At 38.2% G+C, this 17,201-nt stretch overlaps 1 protein-coding gene across 1 annotated transcript; it reads right to left on the minus strand.

Annotated features, from left to right (window-relative positions):
- Positions 1-5,932: 5,932 nt before the first annotated feature.
- On the minus strand, positions 5,933-17,115 carry odad4 (outer dynein arm docking complex subunit 4). The gene is made up of 11 exons (XM_062049414.1): positions 16,988-17,115; positions 16,794-16,925; positions 16,575-16,728; positions 12,684-12,751; positions 11,555-11,669; positions 10,754-10,972; positions 10,480-10,687; positions 10,324-10,410; positions 7,124-7,320; positions 6,184-6,284; positions 5,933-6,117 (listed from the first exon to the last, which is right to left on the minus strand). The coding sequence occupies exons 1-11, from the start codon at positions 17,111-17,113 to the stop codon at positions 6,082-6,084; spliced, it is 1,443 nt and encodes a 480-aa protein (XP_061905398.1). The 5' UTR covers positions 17,114-17,115; the 3' UTR covers positions 5,933-6,081.
- Positions 17,116-17,201: the final 86 nt, after the last annotated feature.

Raw genomic sequence — 17,201 nt, forward strand, 5'->3', positions numbered from 1 at the left:
ATTTTCACATTTGCTGTTCAAATACTGAGAAGAGACGGTGCGGTGATCAGCAGCCAGTTGAGGCACGTCACTCAGTTGTGCCTCAACATCACATATGTCAGAGTCAAGGCCCGCGGGCCATATCCGGCCCGCGAGAAGGTTTTTTACGGCCCTTGGGATGATCTTGATTTATTATTAGAACCGGCCCGCAGATCTTTTTTTTTTTTTTTTTTTTTTTTTTTTAGACCGCAGATCTTTTACACGCACCAAGCGGATGCCGGTCCAAGGTTCCGAAAGGGGGCGAGCGGCCCGCCGGGACGCGCCTGCCGGCCGAAGGGCTACAGCCCGGCCGTCAGTCGCGGAGCCCGCCGTGCCACGCGCGCCAAGGGGGCGGGCCGAAACCCGGCCCCGAGGCCCTGAGACTTCTGCTTTGTTTCCCCAAACCGCGCGTCACCGCCGGGCCCGCACCACCGTCGGGCTGCAGCCCGAGCGTCGGTGGCGGAACCCGTCATGTGCCGCGCGCGCCAAGCGGAGCGGGGGGGTCAAGCGGGCCGAAACCCGCAGGCCACCCCCTCACCACGAGGCCCTGAGACTTCTGCGTTTGACCCCTACGCGCGGCCCGTCGGGACGCGCCCGCCGTCAAGCCACGAGGGCCAGCCGTCGGGTCGCGGAGCCCGCCGTGCCACGCGCGCCAAGGGGCGGGCCGAAACCAGCGGGGGGTTTCGGGCACCCAACTCGCCTCCCTCCCACGGAGGGAGGAGGGGGGTTTAATGTGAACATTACTGTGCAATCACATATTTAGAGTTTTTACTCAATTCAAGTTTAAAAGTTAAAGTTTAATATTTGTTTTCACTGCATGTTACTTCTCCTTAAACAAAGTGTTGTTTTTGATTTATAGATTTTTGCACTTTATTTTATTGTATTTCAATTTAATTATATTTTTAAAATATTTCAGTTGAGTGGATGATAGAAAATTGCTATTATTGTTTTTTTCTTTGAAGTAAATTTAGCCCACTTTTGCTAAAATAGAAAATATAGGCTACTGATGGTGCCTTGAATACCGGTTTCTTTCATTTAATGTTCATGTTATGGGGATTTTTATATAAAGGAAATTTGTCTTTTGTGTCTGTTGAAAATTAAAGATTACTGACAGAGCCATAAGAAAATATTGCTTTATTTATCTGATCATATTGGAATATATTTGTTAGGTTTTCAGTAGGTTCAATTAGGTTCACTAGACTATATGCGTCATTTAAAAATTTTTCAATGAACATTCGAACAGTCCGGCCCTCGGCTTGTAGCTAAATTTTTTATTTGGCCCTCCGTCCATTTGACTTTGACACCCCTGCTCAACATGGATTGTGCGCAATAACTCGGCTAACTGCTGGCCTGCTGTGCAGTGAGACCGTATTGCTATATGAATTATATTCTACATTTCCATAGTTTAGTTAGCTGAGGTGTATAATGTACAGTGTATTTTGTCAACAACTGTATGTGTGTAACGTATTTTTAGTGCTGAGCGATCATAAAACTCTGCTGCGAAGACACACTGTGTGAGGCTCGTATCATAACCCCGCCTCCTGGTGCCAAGCACCTCCGCCGCAGAATCCACCCCCGACGTACGTGAGCGCCGCGGCCACACCAACCAAAGCCCACACCCAAACCCTCCACGTGCAAGACCGAATCCACCCAAAAAAGTCACTTAACAAGAAGCCAAAAAGTGCAAAAACAACAATTCTCGCGCTGCAGGAGCCGCGAACGACCGCAGAGACACAACATTAGGTACACCTGCACTGCAGGTTCATATGTTTGTAAATCTGACTGTGATGATGCAGTCGTGCCTCACCAGACATTAACCTCACCGCACGCCACTGATGTATATATATTAGGGCTGTGAATCTTTGGGTGTCCCACGATTCGATTCAAAATCGATTCTTGGGGTCACGATTCGATTCAAAATCGATTTTTTTTTTTCAATTCAACACGATTTTTTAATTTTATTTTTTTAAATGAAAACAATACACAACAATACCATAATAATGCAATACAATTTCAAAACCAAACCCGACCCAGCAACATTCAGAATAGCAATAAACAGAGCAATTGAGAGCAATTAAGGACACACAAACATGACACGGAACTATCTAAAAGTAGAGACAAAAATGAATATTATCAACAACAGTATCAATATTAGTAACGATTTCAACATAGCAGTGATTAAAAATCCCTTATTGATATTATCATTACAAACATTAATTAAAAAACAAATTACAAAAAATGAACAATAGTGTCACAGTGGCTTACACTTGCATCGCATCTCATAAACTAAATGTCTAATGATAATGTCAACGATGGATTTTTAATCACTGCTATGTTGAAATTGTAACTAATATTGATACTATTGTTGATAATATTAATTTTTGTTTCACTACTTTTGGTTTGTTCTGTGTCGTGTTTGTGTCTCCTCTCAATTGCTCTGTTTATTGCATTTCTGAGTGTTGCTGGGTCGGGTTTGGTTTTGGAATTGGATTGCATTGTTATGGTATTGCTGTGTATTGTTTTGTTGGATTGATTAATCAAAAAAAATAAAATAAAAAAAATATTTTTTAAATAAATAATAAAAATAAAATAAAAATCGATTTTTTAAAAATGAGAATTGCGATTCGAATTCGAATCGATTTTTTCCCACACCCCTAATATATATATATATATATATATATATATATATATATATATATATATATATATAAAATAAATACTTTACTTCCAGTGAATTATATATATATATTTATTTTATTATATATATATATATATATATTTATTTTATATATATATATATATATATATATATATATATATATATATATATATATATATATATATATATATATATATATATATATATATATATATATATATATATATATATATATATATATATATATATATAATTTCAGTGTTCATTTATTTACACATATACACACATAACACTCCTCTACTCATTGTTGGATTTGAAAGTGCAATGCTTTGCAGCCAGTAGCACAGCCTTTGAAGGAGCATAGGTATGGCAGCATCTGTGAAATTTAATTTGCAGGAAAGGAGTGAGTTTAGGGTTGAATTGTCCATCCTCGTTCTATTCTCTGTCACTATCTTTCTAACCATGCTATCACCCTCTCTGATGACTTGCAAGCGTACTTCTTCTTCTTACTCGTCGTCGCCATGACTGTCTCTTCTTCGTTCTTCTGCTTCGTCTCCTTCTTGTTGCGTGTGCAGTTGTGCACTCTCCAAAAGCCGTAGATGTTATAACGTGTCTGGGCCGGCACGCTGTTTATATGGACGAAAAGCGGACGTGACGACAGGCTGTCCTCACTCAGGTCCGCATGCACCTGGAGGGGGCATGCCTTGTTGTCCGGCTGGAAATCGGGAGAAATTCAGGAGAATGGTTGTCCCGGGAGATTTTCGGGAGAGGCACTGAAATTCGTGAGTCTCCCGGAAAATTCAAGAGGGTTGGCAAGCATGCCTAAATCACTTTAAATGTTTTTAACAAAGATATCTATTTAAGGGCTTTTGTACTCTTAATCATCCTCCAAGATTTGATTGATAACCTGCAATTGATGACCTGCTGAGTGGCCTAGTGGTTAGAGCACAGGTGTCAAACTCAAGGCCCGGGGGGCCAAATCTGGCCCGACATATAATTTTATGTGGCCCGCGAAAGCCTAGAAATAACATGCGTTAATCCATCCATCCATTTTCTACCGCTTGTCCCTTTTGGGGTGGCGGTGGGTGCTGGAGCCTATCTCAGCTGCATTCAGGCGGAAGGCGGGGTACACCCTGGACAAGTCGCCACCTCATCACAGGGCCAACACAGTATGAATAATAAAATCATTCATTGAGGTAGAACTATTACGTTAAATTATCTAACATATTTGACAGCATGATTTTGTAACAGTCCACTTTTTTTATGTATGTAGTGCTGGGCTACCCATGATTTCAGCCTTTTGTCAAATCTTAGTTACGGCCCTGCCCCCACCCGTGTCTTCGTGAGGATTATGGTCATTCTTCATCTAAATGGGAATACATCCCAGCAGTCGGCATCCTAATGTTAGCAGACCTTATACAGTAAGTGATGTTTGTTTGCTGTCATGAAGTCAGCAGTGTGTAATCAGTGATGATATATAAAATGCTTCATATTTTTTTATTCTTATTCTTATTTATTTCCCTTTTGACATAACAAATCATGTACTGCATGCAGTTGCATATCTTTTAAAATTCAATATTATCAACATGAAAATATTATATCATCATGTATTCCAAAAATATTTTTTGGTCAAATAAAGACAAATACTGTACTTAAATATCTGCTTGACTTATGATTTTAAAACAAATTATCAATCAAATTGTACACTGTAAAATTGACAATAGATTGTACGATTAAATTCCGTTTTTTACCGTAAAATAAACTTTGGTACTGTTTTTTTTCCATATACAGTAAGACACCATTTTAAAAAAAAAAACAAACAAAAAAACATTGAAACAACAAGATTTCATGGTAAAAAAAAACACAAAAAACTGGCAGCTTCGTTGCTTGAATTTTACTGCTAAAAACAGTGGTATTGTTTTTCCATTCCATTTGTTCACTTTTTTTTATATGCTTTAAAAAAACAAAACACTGCTTTTAATGTAAAATTCTGGTGACTGAGCTGCCAATTTTTAAAGTACAATTTTAAGATTTTTTTTGCAGCTTATGTAAAAATAAATATTGTTAATGTATTATATGTATGTACATGTATATTCATATTTTACTCATTGTTAAATGCGTCCCTCTGAGGGCAACCATAACTGCGACGTGGCCCTCAAAGAAACAGAGTTTGACACCCCTGGGTTAGATTTTCCGCCCGAGTCATACCAAAGACTATAAAAATGGGACCCATTATCTCCCTGCTTGGCACTCAACATCAAGGGTTGGAATTGGGGGTTAAATCACCAAAATGATTCCCGGGCGCGGCCACCGCTGCTGCTCACTGCTCCCCTCACCTCCTAGGGGGTGAGGGTGATAGGTCAAATGCACCTTATAATCTCACCACACCTAGTGTGTGTGTGACTATCATTGGTACGTTAACTTTAAAACAAAAGCAAATACAGAGAGTATTAAATAATAATAATAAATAATAATAAAAAAAATATGAAAAAAAAGACAAAGAGGGCTACCTAAATCACTTTAAATGTTTTTAACAAAGATATCAATTTAAGGGTTTTTGTATTCTTAATCATCCTCTGAGATTTGATTGATAACCTGAAATTATTGACCTGCTCAGTGGCCTAGTGGTTAGAGTGACCGCCCTGAGAGTGGTAGGTCGTGAGTTCAAAGCCCGGCAGAGTCATACCAAAGACTATAAAAATGGGACCCATTACCTCCCTGCTTGGCACTCAGCATCAAGGGTTGGAATTGGGGGTTAAATCACCAAAATGATTTCCGGGCGTGGCCACCGCTGCTGCTCCCCTCACCTCCTAGGAGGTGAGGGTGATGGGTCAAATGCAGAGGATAATCTCACAACCCTTAGTGTGTGTGTGACAATCATTGGTACTTTAGCTTTTAACTTTAAAACAAAAGCAAATACAAAATGATAGTTTCGATGCCAAGAGTGTGCAAAGCAGTAGTCAGAGCAAAGGGTGACTATTATGAAGAAACTAGAATATAAAACATGTTTTGAGTTATTTCACCTTTTTTTGTTAAGTACATAACTCCACATGTATTCATAGTTGTGATGCCTTCAGTGACAATCTACAATGTAAATAGTCATGAAAATAAAGAAAACGCATTGAATGAGAAGGTGTGTCCAAATATTTGACCTGTACTGTATGTATTTCGAAAATTTCCTTTAACATATCGTTATTTGACATATCTTTTTATTTTTACAGACAGTTAGAAATGCACAATTCACAACAACAAAACACATTCTGTAAATTTTCATCCATACATTTCTACAGAAAATATGGGAAGGTGTTGTAAATTGTATGTAATGTTCCCCTATTAATAACTTCACTCACAAATATCATGACCATCAGAGATCGATCAGTCTAATTATCAATCAGAAGATATCCTCATCTTGACAGGTGCTGCTTCGTTCCATCAATAGCCTGTGATGATAATAATACCACAATTAAAAGATGCCCATGTAGAATTAATAGCGGTTATGAAGAAACCTTTTGAATGGCGACTGCGGCGTCCTCGTTTTTTTGCAGCTTGGCGTGCGTCAGAGCTCGCTCGTAGTGTGACATGCACGACTCAAAGTTCCCAAGTTTTCCTGCATGAGATAGAAAGATTAATATCTATATGTTATACAGTTTAAGGCAGGGGTTATTAACCTTTTTGACCTCGGGGCACAGCTTTTCCACTACAGAGGGGCCCGGGGCTCACCTAAATGTTTACACTGAATTAGTCATCTTACTCTTGATTTTATCAATCAATCAATCAATGTTTATTTATATAGCCCTAAATCACAAGTGTCTCAAAGGGCTGATTTTAGTCATATTCAATAATTATATCTAACCTACTTACAGTTTAATAGGATAAACCTTGTCTCATAATATGAAAGCATGTGTTTATTATTTATTACAAAGATTATTATCAAGGTTAAGGCCATGCTGATTACAAAAATACGTAATAATCAACAGAAGGGACTTATTTTATTTGCTTTGTCTTGTGTGTTTTGTTTTTCCTCTGTTTGTTATATGTTTTGGCCGGTGTTATTTTTGGAAAATAATTAATACAAATATAAAAATTAAAAAAAGAAGTGCCTTAAGAGCTGATGACAAACACATTTACATACAATTACACAGTGCTAAAGTGGATACATTCTCACCAAATCAATAATGAATTATATTAATTCACATGTTTCTTTACTAAACTGTCAGTAAAATTTAAGTGAAAATTAAATTACAGTTTCACCAATTTAGTCATAATTTTTGCACTTAAAAAACTTCTCTATTGTTTTATTTTTGTTTGATATTGTCATTACTGCCACAAGTGGTGGAAAAGTGTATTACAACTGAGGCCCAAACAAGCCACAGCTGACAAATAAATCTTTTTTGGCGTGGGGCGGTGCTATGGTGAAGAAACTCTGGTATAAAGGAAAGTGTCTACCTTCTGATCGTGCCACCAAAACATGAGCGTTGATCTGCCATTTTTCATCGCCGCTTTCCTGCGCCGCAGCAGCCGAACGCAGGCCAAAGTCTCGGGCCTCCTCGTGGTCTTCCAGCTCCAGGTGACAGCGACCGATCTCGTGGAACAGCCACGCCTTCTCCGCATCGCCTTGAACCAACGGAATCTTCTTCCCCCAGCTTCGGAGGAGACAAGATATCGCCAAGTCACGCTTGAAGTTTTTCTGTTTTTTTTTAGTAGCATAATCTATGTATTCTTGGCCTAAATTGAGCATTTCCAAGCATAAAAATGGCAAAATGAACTACAAATATGAATACTGCAGTAGTATTCAGTAGTAATCAGAACATGCTGTTTTAGTATTGTGGCCTCTGATTGGCTCAGCCTCAGGCAGCATCCAGACTCTGAGTGTGAAGGTGACAATGTGAGTGTTTACTTCCTGTCTCAAGAGCTCTCAAAACACATGTAGAAGTTTTTTTTTTATGCACTAGCTCACAGGTGTCAAACTCAAGGCCCGGGGGCCAAACCTGTCCGGTCTCATGTTTTAAAGTGACCCGCCACGTTATTTATGTGGCTGGCCATATTATTTTAAGTGACCCGCCGCATCATTTTATACGGCTTTCAGCATAATTTATGTGGCCTGCAGCACTGTTTTATGTTGTCCCGCCGCTTCATTTTATGTGGCTGGCTGTGTCATTTTATTTGGCCTGTTGCTTCTTCTTTTGTGATATGCCACTTTAATCTATGTGGACCGCCTTGTCATTGTATGTGAAATGCCACCTTAATCGATGTGGGCTGCATCATTTGATGGGGCCTGCCGCTTCATTTTATATGGCCCACTGCACCATTTCAATGTGGCCTGCCGCGCCATTTATGTGGCTTGCTGCAACATTTTATGTGGCTCGACGCACCATTTTACGTGGCTTACCACACCATTTTACGTGGCCTGCTGCTTCTTTTTTTGTGATATGCCACTTTAATCCATGTGGACTGCCATGTCATTTTATGTGATATGCCTAGTGTGTGAATGTGAGTGTGAATGTTGTCTGTCTATCTGTGTTGGCCCTGTCATGAGGTGGCGACTTGTCCAGGGTGTACCCCGCCTTCCACCCGAATGCAGCTGAGATAGGCTCCAGCACCCCCCGCGACCAGGAAAGGGACAAGCGGTCGAAATTAGATGGATGGATACAGCATTAATTGATGTGGCCTGCATCATTTGATGGGGCCTACCACATCATTTTATATGGCTCACTGCACTATTTCATGTGCCCCATTATTTCATGTGGCCAGCCGCACCATTTTAAGTGGCCAAACGCATCATTTTACGTGGCCTGCCGCACCATTTTAAGTGGCCAAACGCATCATTTTACGTGGCCTGCCGCACCATTTTAAGTGGCCAAACGCATCATTTTATGTGGCTTGCCACACCATGTTATGTGGCCTGCTGCTTCTTTTTTATGTGATATGTGTCAGGTTCAAACCCTGATGACATCTATTAAACAAGACAAGAAGCAAGGAATTAAACAGAGACATAATGAAATTTGGCTCAATTGAGGAGAGACGTCTGGACTGTACTCTTATACAGTCTCACCACGCTCTGGCGAAAGATTGTACGCCTCCTCTTTTATTTGGACTTTCCCTGATTACATGGCAACAGCTGTTTTTAAGGGACGGGGGTCGTAAACAGGTGCTGTCTTTGGTTACAAGACAGTTCAAAGAAAAGGTCGTAAAACAGTTCAAAGAAGAGGTCCCTGTAGGGGAATCAGGTCCTGCTTCCTCTTCGCTTTGTAGATCTCGGGTCAAGACAATATCTTTCTGTTGATTACAATACATCAAAGAAACAGAACACCTTCATGTTGCTTCCCATCCTACACAGTGGAGTTTTACAAACCTTTTGATTGGTAGGATCAAAGACAGCTTTTGTCCTCTCGCCGGGAACTCATGGAAACACAAAGTTTTGTGATAACTTAGATACAATTATTCTGACAATATGCCACTCTAGTCTATGTGGACCGCCATATCATTTTATGTGATATGCCGCATTAATCGATGTGGCCTGCATAATTTGATGGGGCCTGCCGTACCATTTTATATGGCCCACTGCACCATTTGAAGTGGCCCGCTGCATTATTTTTATGTGGCCTGCCTCACCATTTTAAGTGGCTGGCCGTATCATTTTATGTGGCCTGCTGCTTCTTTTTTTGTGATATGCCACATTAAACGATGTGGCCTGCCATGTCATTTTACGTGACATGCCGCCGATTAATTTAATGTGGCTTGATACTTGTTTTCTATTTTTAGATTTATTTTTTTCAACATATCATAGTTTGTTTTCCGGCTTAGTGGTGAGGATCGGTATCTTAAAAGATAGACGGCACATCCATTGAAGCTTGTAGCCGGTGTTCTGGCAAAACATGCACCCCCGCAATACATGCAGCTGCTGCATGTGTGTATGGCAAAATATGGAAATGTAATTGTGTCTCTTTGGAAGGAATCTAACACGCGAGTACAATGTTTAGCATGTAAACGCTGACACAGCTGCAATAAAGATTGTCAGAATAATTGTATCTAAGTTATCACAAAACTTTGTGTTTCCATGAGTTCCCGGCGAGAGGACAAAAGCTGTCTTTAATCCTACCAAGCAGAAGGCTTGTAAAACTCCACTGTGTAGGATGGGAAGCAACATGAAGGTGTTCTGTTTTTTTCATGTATTGTAATCAACAGAAAGATATTGTCTTGACCCGAGATCTACAAAGCGAAGAGGAAGCAGGACCTGACTCCCCTACAGGGACCTCTTCTTTGAACTGTTTTACGACCTTTTCTGTGAACTGTTTACGACCCCCGTCCCTTAGAAACAGCTGTTGTCATGTAATCAGGGAAAATTCAAATAAAAGAGGAGGCGTACAATCTTTCGCCAGAGCGTAGTGACACTGTACAAGGGTTCTCCTCACTGAGCCAAATTGAATTATGTTTCTGTTTGATTCTTTGCTTCCTGTTTTGTTTAATAGATGTCATCAGTGTTTGAACCTGACAAAGATGGTCTGTGAGCATCAGCCCATCAGGTAAAAAAGGCAAACATGGTCCTCAGGATCGGAACATCTCCAACTTCAACACTAACCTGAGTCCTAAACAAATTGTGCCCAAGTGTAGTTTGAACCCTCCAAAAAAAAAAAGGAGTTCCTCACCACTGGATGGCCTGCGTGAAGTTCCCCATGGCGGCGTGGACGGAGCCCAAGTTTTCCAGAGCTCTGGACCTTGCATGAGGAAGGTTGCTGCGAGCGGAGAAGGACATTTTGAAAACATTTTCTCTTGTCCGGCATCTTCTGCAAACATCTCCTCACCACTTTCCAGCCAGGTCCAAGTCTTTCTGGTGGTGTTCCAGCGCTTTGTCCGTCTCCCCCAGGTCCATCAGAGCATTCCCCATGCAGCTGTGCAGGCTTCCCAGAAGCTCGTCTCTGTCCGGCACGTCCTTCTCCGACCATCCCTGCACCGTCTGCAGGACCTCCCGAGCCTTCTTAAGACCCCTTCTGGTCTTTCCCGATGCCAGATCTGCAAACAAGACCGATCCAGCGATGATCCCTGAGCTGATCCGTCCCACCTCGACTCCTGCCTTACCTGCGTTTATGTCCTCCATGCTCTTCAGCAGGAAGTCTGTCGGTTGCGAGGAGGAGACGCGGAGACGAGACTTGTCCCGCTTTGGCCTTTGGTCTTTAGCTGGAGAAGGTCTGGGCTTCTGCTGGTTCCAGAACTCAGCGCAGTCGTCCAGGTAGGTGAGGCAGCTCTGGATGACGTCCTGCAGATGTTCTCCTCTCCTCGTCCTCCCCTTCACCAAGTCTGGACATGGAGTGGTAAGTAGTTTTTAACAAAATATTTGATTGAATATATCTTATGACGCAATAAGTTGAATGATGCGGACACGTTTGTTACTGGAAACTTTCTAATACCCGTCTGCTTTGCAGACTTCGTATGTGTAAGTAGTAATAAGCAACTATAATTATTTGATACTTGTTTGTATTGACAAATGGGCTATTTTACACTGCAATATCGTTCAATTAATTATTAAGGTAAGTCTAGCTTGTGAGCTATAGTGTGCTTAGCTGTTGTGTAGCTGCTAGCACTTTGTAGCCTTCGGCCTACCTTGTTTTTTGAATGACTTGACTAAAATACAAGACATTTAGCTAAAAATTGAGCTGCTGGACTGCTTATATTGAAATGCTTGTATCGGACAGTTCACATGTTGTTTTTTGCTGATATCAGACCGATATACGATATCAATATCAAAACGAGACATCCCTAACTTTTACAGTGTTTTGTGTCCCTGCCAACTCTCCCTGTCCATTTTTCCTCCACGTAGGTCAGTTATTGAGGAAACAGAGCAGTGTGCGTGACTTTCTGCCTAGCAACAACTGGACATACCTTCATCTTTCAGCAGCTTTTCCAGATATTTCCTGTCCTCATAGAACTCTCCCAGGTAGTTTTTTGTTGCTTTTTTCATCTTGGAGGTCTGAGGTTGCTTTGCTGTTGTTGTATTCTAAACAACCAGAGAGTGGATTTATTTGCTAATCCATACATATGTGTGTGTAACGGTATGTATATATATATATATATATATCTATATATATATAGATATATATACTGTATATATATATATATATATATATATACTGTATAAATATGTATATATGTATATATATATATATACTCTATAAATATATATATATATGTATATATATACATACGATTACGCACAGTTACATATACTGTATGTATATATATATATATACAATTACAGTATGTATATATATATATTTATACAGTATATATATATATTTATACAGTATATATATATATTTATACAGTATATATATATATATATATATATATATATATATATATATATATATATTTATACAGTATATATATATATTTATACAGTATATATATATATATATATATATATATATATATATATATATATATACAGTATATATATATATTTATACAGTATATATATATACACACACAGTTATATATATATACATATATATACATATATATATATACGTATATATATATATATATACGTATATATATATATATATATATATATATATATATATATATATATATATATATATATATATATATATATATATATATATATATATATATATATATATATATATATATATATAATTGTGTGTGTGTATATATATATATATACTCTATATAATGGCCCTTCTATATATAAAGAAAGAAATAATTACATAAATAAACACATGAATTAATTAATGAGTAAATGAATACATAAACAAATAGATACTTAAATAAAGACAAATAAATAAATAAATAAACAAACAAATAAATAAATAAATACAAAAAATTAATACATTAATAATAAATATATTAAGTAAATAATACACTAAATAATTGCACAAATAAATACACAAATAAATAAACAAAAACAAAGAAACAGACAATTAAATAAATAAATAAAAATAAATAGTGAATGTATACTGTATGTCCAAATATTACAAAGACTTACCTCTTCATCTTTTTGGATCTTTGAGGAGTCTCCATGAATAATCTTGTGTTTGATGACGTGGACAGGGACTGTGAGGAAGGCATTTGGGACAATTGGACCATTTTTTGTTCCCAGTTCACACTAAAGGTCCACACATGCAGGCCCCATGTTCTCCACTCACCACACTCGGGATGGGTACTGAATTTGTTACTTTTCTAGGCACCGACCAATTTCCGTTGGTACTACCGGGTATCAAGTCACGTAAAATCAATCGGTGCCATATTTCGCTACCTTTGTTGCACGTGGTACCAGTACTCAGTGGTGCCAATTTTCTGTACTTTTGTGTGTTAATGAATAATAATTGTTTTTGATAATGACACCCACTGTCCAGTTGTTATATCTTGTCTCATTTGCACGTATGACATTACAATTGCAACTCCAAAACATTAGATGGCAGTAGTGTATAGTTACGATGTGTTGGTCAGCTCAGGCTTTGCTGTCTGTTGCACCCTAAAAAGTGTTAATACTCTTAGTATTGCGCTTATTACACACCAGCTGTTTGATTGTAACGTGCATCTTAGCTGTAGTTTTCATTAACACATTTTGGAGGTGTTGAAATCGCCACGTAAAATCGCTAATGCTAATCATTAGCATGTCAATAGCAAAGATTTGTAATTTTTGGCCTCACTTAATTTACGTCGGAGCGTTTTTTTAAGTCAATTTCTTTGTTGGGATTAAAAATTGCAACATTGCCTAGAGGTACTTTTGTTTCGCTCTCAGTGCTGCTGGAGTGATCGCCAGCGTGACGTCACTCGCAACCCAGGCACCGTAACATGGCATCGTTGGATTTTACATGAATCGGGGCCCGGTATGGCCAACGGGATTCAATCGGTGCCAAAAATGTACCGGATTCGTTACGCATCCCTACTCAGGGCGGACGCAGCCAAACTCCCTCTGTGCATGTTTGTTACAATGTTCTACTCAGGCAAAGCAAGTATGCTTGGAAGAAATGGCTCAAATGTAAAATAATTGGACCAAAATTGGAAGAAAGGATTCCAGACCCAGTTTCGATTGAGGACTATAATGATACCATAGAGCGAAATCCCAACTCCATGTTCCTCAGTAATGTGACACAGGAGGAAATAGTTATAATCGTGAAAAAATGCACATCTAAGACTTCAACTGATTGTAATGGAATTGATATGGAAACGATAAAAAAGGTTATTGAAGAGATCTCAGGACCATTAAAGTATATTAGTAACCTATCATTTCAAACAGGTACATTTCCAAACAAAATGAAATTAGCTAAAGTTGCACCAATTTATAAGACTGGAGACAAACACCAATTTACAAATTATAGACCTGTTTCTTTACTTCCACAATTTTCTAAAATTGTTATTTATTTTCATTGTGATTACTTATGGAGTATGTTGTGAATAAATTGAGAACGGGAAGTGAACAAAAGTTTTAGCAACTGTTATGTAAAATAAAAGGGGTAGGATTAAATAAGCTCTGCTTCTTCCTACTCCTTTTCGAACATGTTGAAACTGGAAATTGTGATGTATCATGTTGTATGCTTGCATGTTCGAAATAAACTCAAACTCAAACTCTTCCAATATGCACTAGCTTGATGCTGATTTACATTGGATTTGCCATAGAGAGGCTACTATTAGCATTAGCGATTTCACATGGCGATTTCAACACCTCCATATTTGATCATGAAAACGAGAACTAAAATGAATGTTACAATTAAACAGCTGGTGTGTAATACGTACAATACTTACAGTACAAACACTTTGCAGGGCACAACATACCCTATTCAGCTTCATGGAAAAAGCTACACTGCAAAAAGTCAGTGTTCAAAAACAAGAAAAAAAAATTACAAAAATGAGGGGTATTTTATTTGAACCAAGCAAAATTATCTGCCAATAGAACAAGAAAATTTGGTTTGTCCGGACTTTCCAAAACAAGTAAAATTAGCTAACTTCAATGAACCCAAAAATACCTTAATATAAGTATATTCTCACTAATAACAAGTGCACTTTTCTTGGTATAAAAAAAAGATACCTTTTTGCTCAATATGTTGAAAAATATTCTTAAATTAAGTAAATGCTAGTGCCATTATCTTGACATAATGATATGCGCTCGGCATTACCTTTCTTGAAACCAGCAAACTTACACTAAAAACTAGTTTATTTTCCTTAATGGAAAGGCAACAAGGCAACCGCTTGTTACTCTCGGGGTCTCCTAGCCGCTCAGACAAATCATATTGTCTAAAAAGCATTTTCCCATCGATAACATGACATCATCACGCCAAGTGTGTGCTCTTTCAGTCAATTAGTGCGCATATATACAGCCCGGCCAAAAAAAATGTAAATTGTAATTTTGAAGAATTCATCTGAATGTGCATGAACTATTTCTGTTCAAAATAGTTTGAAATGTCACATGTTAAATGTTTAAATATTAACTGTCAGTTTACTGTACTGTGCCAACTGTACTACTATATGAGTACGTGCTTTCTATTGTTTCATTGAAAATAAAACAGCAAAGTCCATTTGGCTGTCATCTGTTTTAATTATCAGACAAAATTGTGTAAAAGTTATGATTTTTTTTTCATGCTTGAAATAAGAAATTATTACTTTAAAAAAGTAGTTTTATACTTGTGAGTGTTGATGACACAGCTTTGTAACACTTCATATTCTAGTTTCAAGCATGTTTTACTCAATATAGGTCATCAAATCTCAGCAACAAGCTGTGATATCTTACTGAGATCATTTAGGACCAAAACCCTTAAAACAAGTAAAACACATAAAATCTGCTTAGTGAGAAGAATGATCTTAGCAGACAGAAAATAAGCAAATATCACCCTTATTTGAGATATTTAATCTTACTTAGATTTCAGTTTTTGCAGTGTACTTCCCAGTTGGACAACATACCATAGAAAGTGTTTTGAAAATGAGATGTGATAATAAAACAAGATAAAACAACTGGACATCACAGTTATCACAATAAGCTCTTTTTTAACGTTACATTAAAAATAAAATGTTATTATCAAACAATTATTTATATTAACTTACACAGAAGTACCGCAAATTGGTACCGTGGAGCAGTGGTTCTCAACCTTTTTTCAGTGATGTACCCCTGTGAACATTTTTTAAATTCAAATACCCCCTAATCAGAGCAAAGCATTTTTGGTTGAAAAAAAGAGATAAAGAAGTAAAATACAGCACTATGTCATCAGTTTCTGATTTATTAAATTGTATAACAGTGCAAAATATTGCTCATTTGTTGTGGTCTTTCTTGAACTATTTGGAAAAAAAGATGTAAAAATAACTAAAAACTTGTTGAAAAATAAACAAGTGATTCAATTATAAATAAAGATTTCTACACATAGAAGTAATCATCAACTTAAAGTGCCCTCTTTGGGGATTGTAATAGAGATCCATCTGGATTCATGAACTTCATTCTAAACATTTCTTCACAAAAAAATAAATCTTTAACATCAATATTTATGGAACATGTCCAAAAAAAATCTAGCTGTCAACACTGAATATTGCATTGTTGCATTTCTTTTCACAGTTCTTTTTGACAGACATTTTAGTGAGGGTCAAACCATCATGGCATGGGGGGAACTCTGGGTTTATGGTAATGAATGGAATGTACTTGATTTGATGTTCAGTTTATGAACTTTCATTCATATTTTGTTGAAGTATTATTCAATAAATATATTTATAAAGGATTTTTGAATTGTTGCTATTTTTAGAATATTTAAAAAAAATCTCACATACCCCTTGGCATACCTTCAAGTACCCCCAGGGGTACGCGTACCCCCATTTGAGAACCACTGCCGTGGAGTACCGGTATCTTGGTATTGTGTCATTTGAAATGTGGAGAATACCCACCCCTACTCACCACTGACTGAGTTCTCTATGGCCTCCTGGGCCTTCTGGACACCGACGTGGAACTCTTGGATTTGGGGACGCAGCTTCAGTCCTCGGTGGTAAAAGACCAGAGCGTACTCAAACTCTCCCATGCAGTATAAGGCTTCAGCCTTCTGGTACAAACCCTGGGCATGACCATGAAGCGTGAGAAGTTTCCCACAATGGAAATAATGCTCAAAAAAATAGTCACCTCAAAAAAGGCCTTGTCTTCCTGCAGTGAAGCCTCGGCGTCCTTCAGGGCTTTGTCATACTGACCCATCTTCAGGTAACACTTGGAGCGACCCACAAAGCAGTTCTTGTCATCGGGCTTCAGAGTGAGAGCCTTCACAAAAAACAAAACATGAAATAACAAAAACAAATGTTGGTGTAGGAGTCGCGACTCACCGTGGTGTAGCTCTCCACAGCCTTCTCACACTCTCCCTTGAGGAGCAACCAGTCCCCATCCGCCATTAGAGTGGAGAAAACACCTTTTGGCTTCTGGGTTTTGTACTCGGAACTACTTTCAGACATTTTCCCACAGGTAATGTTGCTTTAAATTGATTGAAAAAAGTGAACAGGAACAAAAGTGGAGCTGAAGAGGCGCTCCTCTGGGTCGGTA

This window comes from Entelurus aequoreus, linkage group LG06 (genome assembly GCF_033978785.1).
Source record: "Entelurus aequoreus isolate RoL-2023_Sb linkage group LG06, RoL_Eaeq_v1.1, whole genome shotgun sequence".
NCBI lineage: Eukaryota > Metazoa > Chordata > Actinopteri > Syngnathiformes > Syngnathidae > Entelurus > Entelurus aequoreus.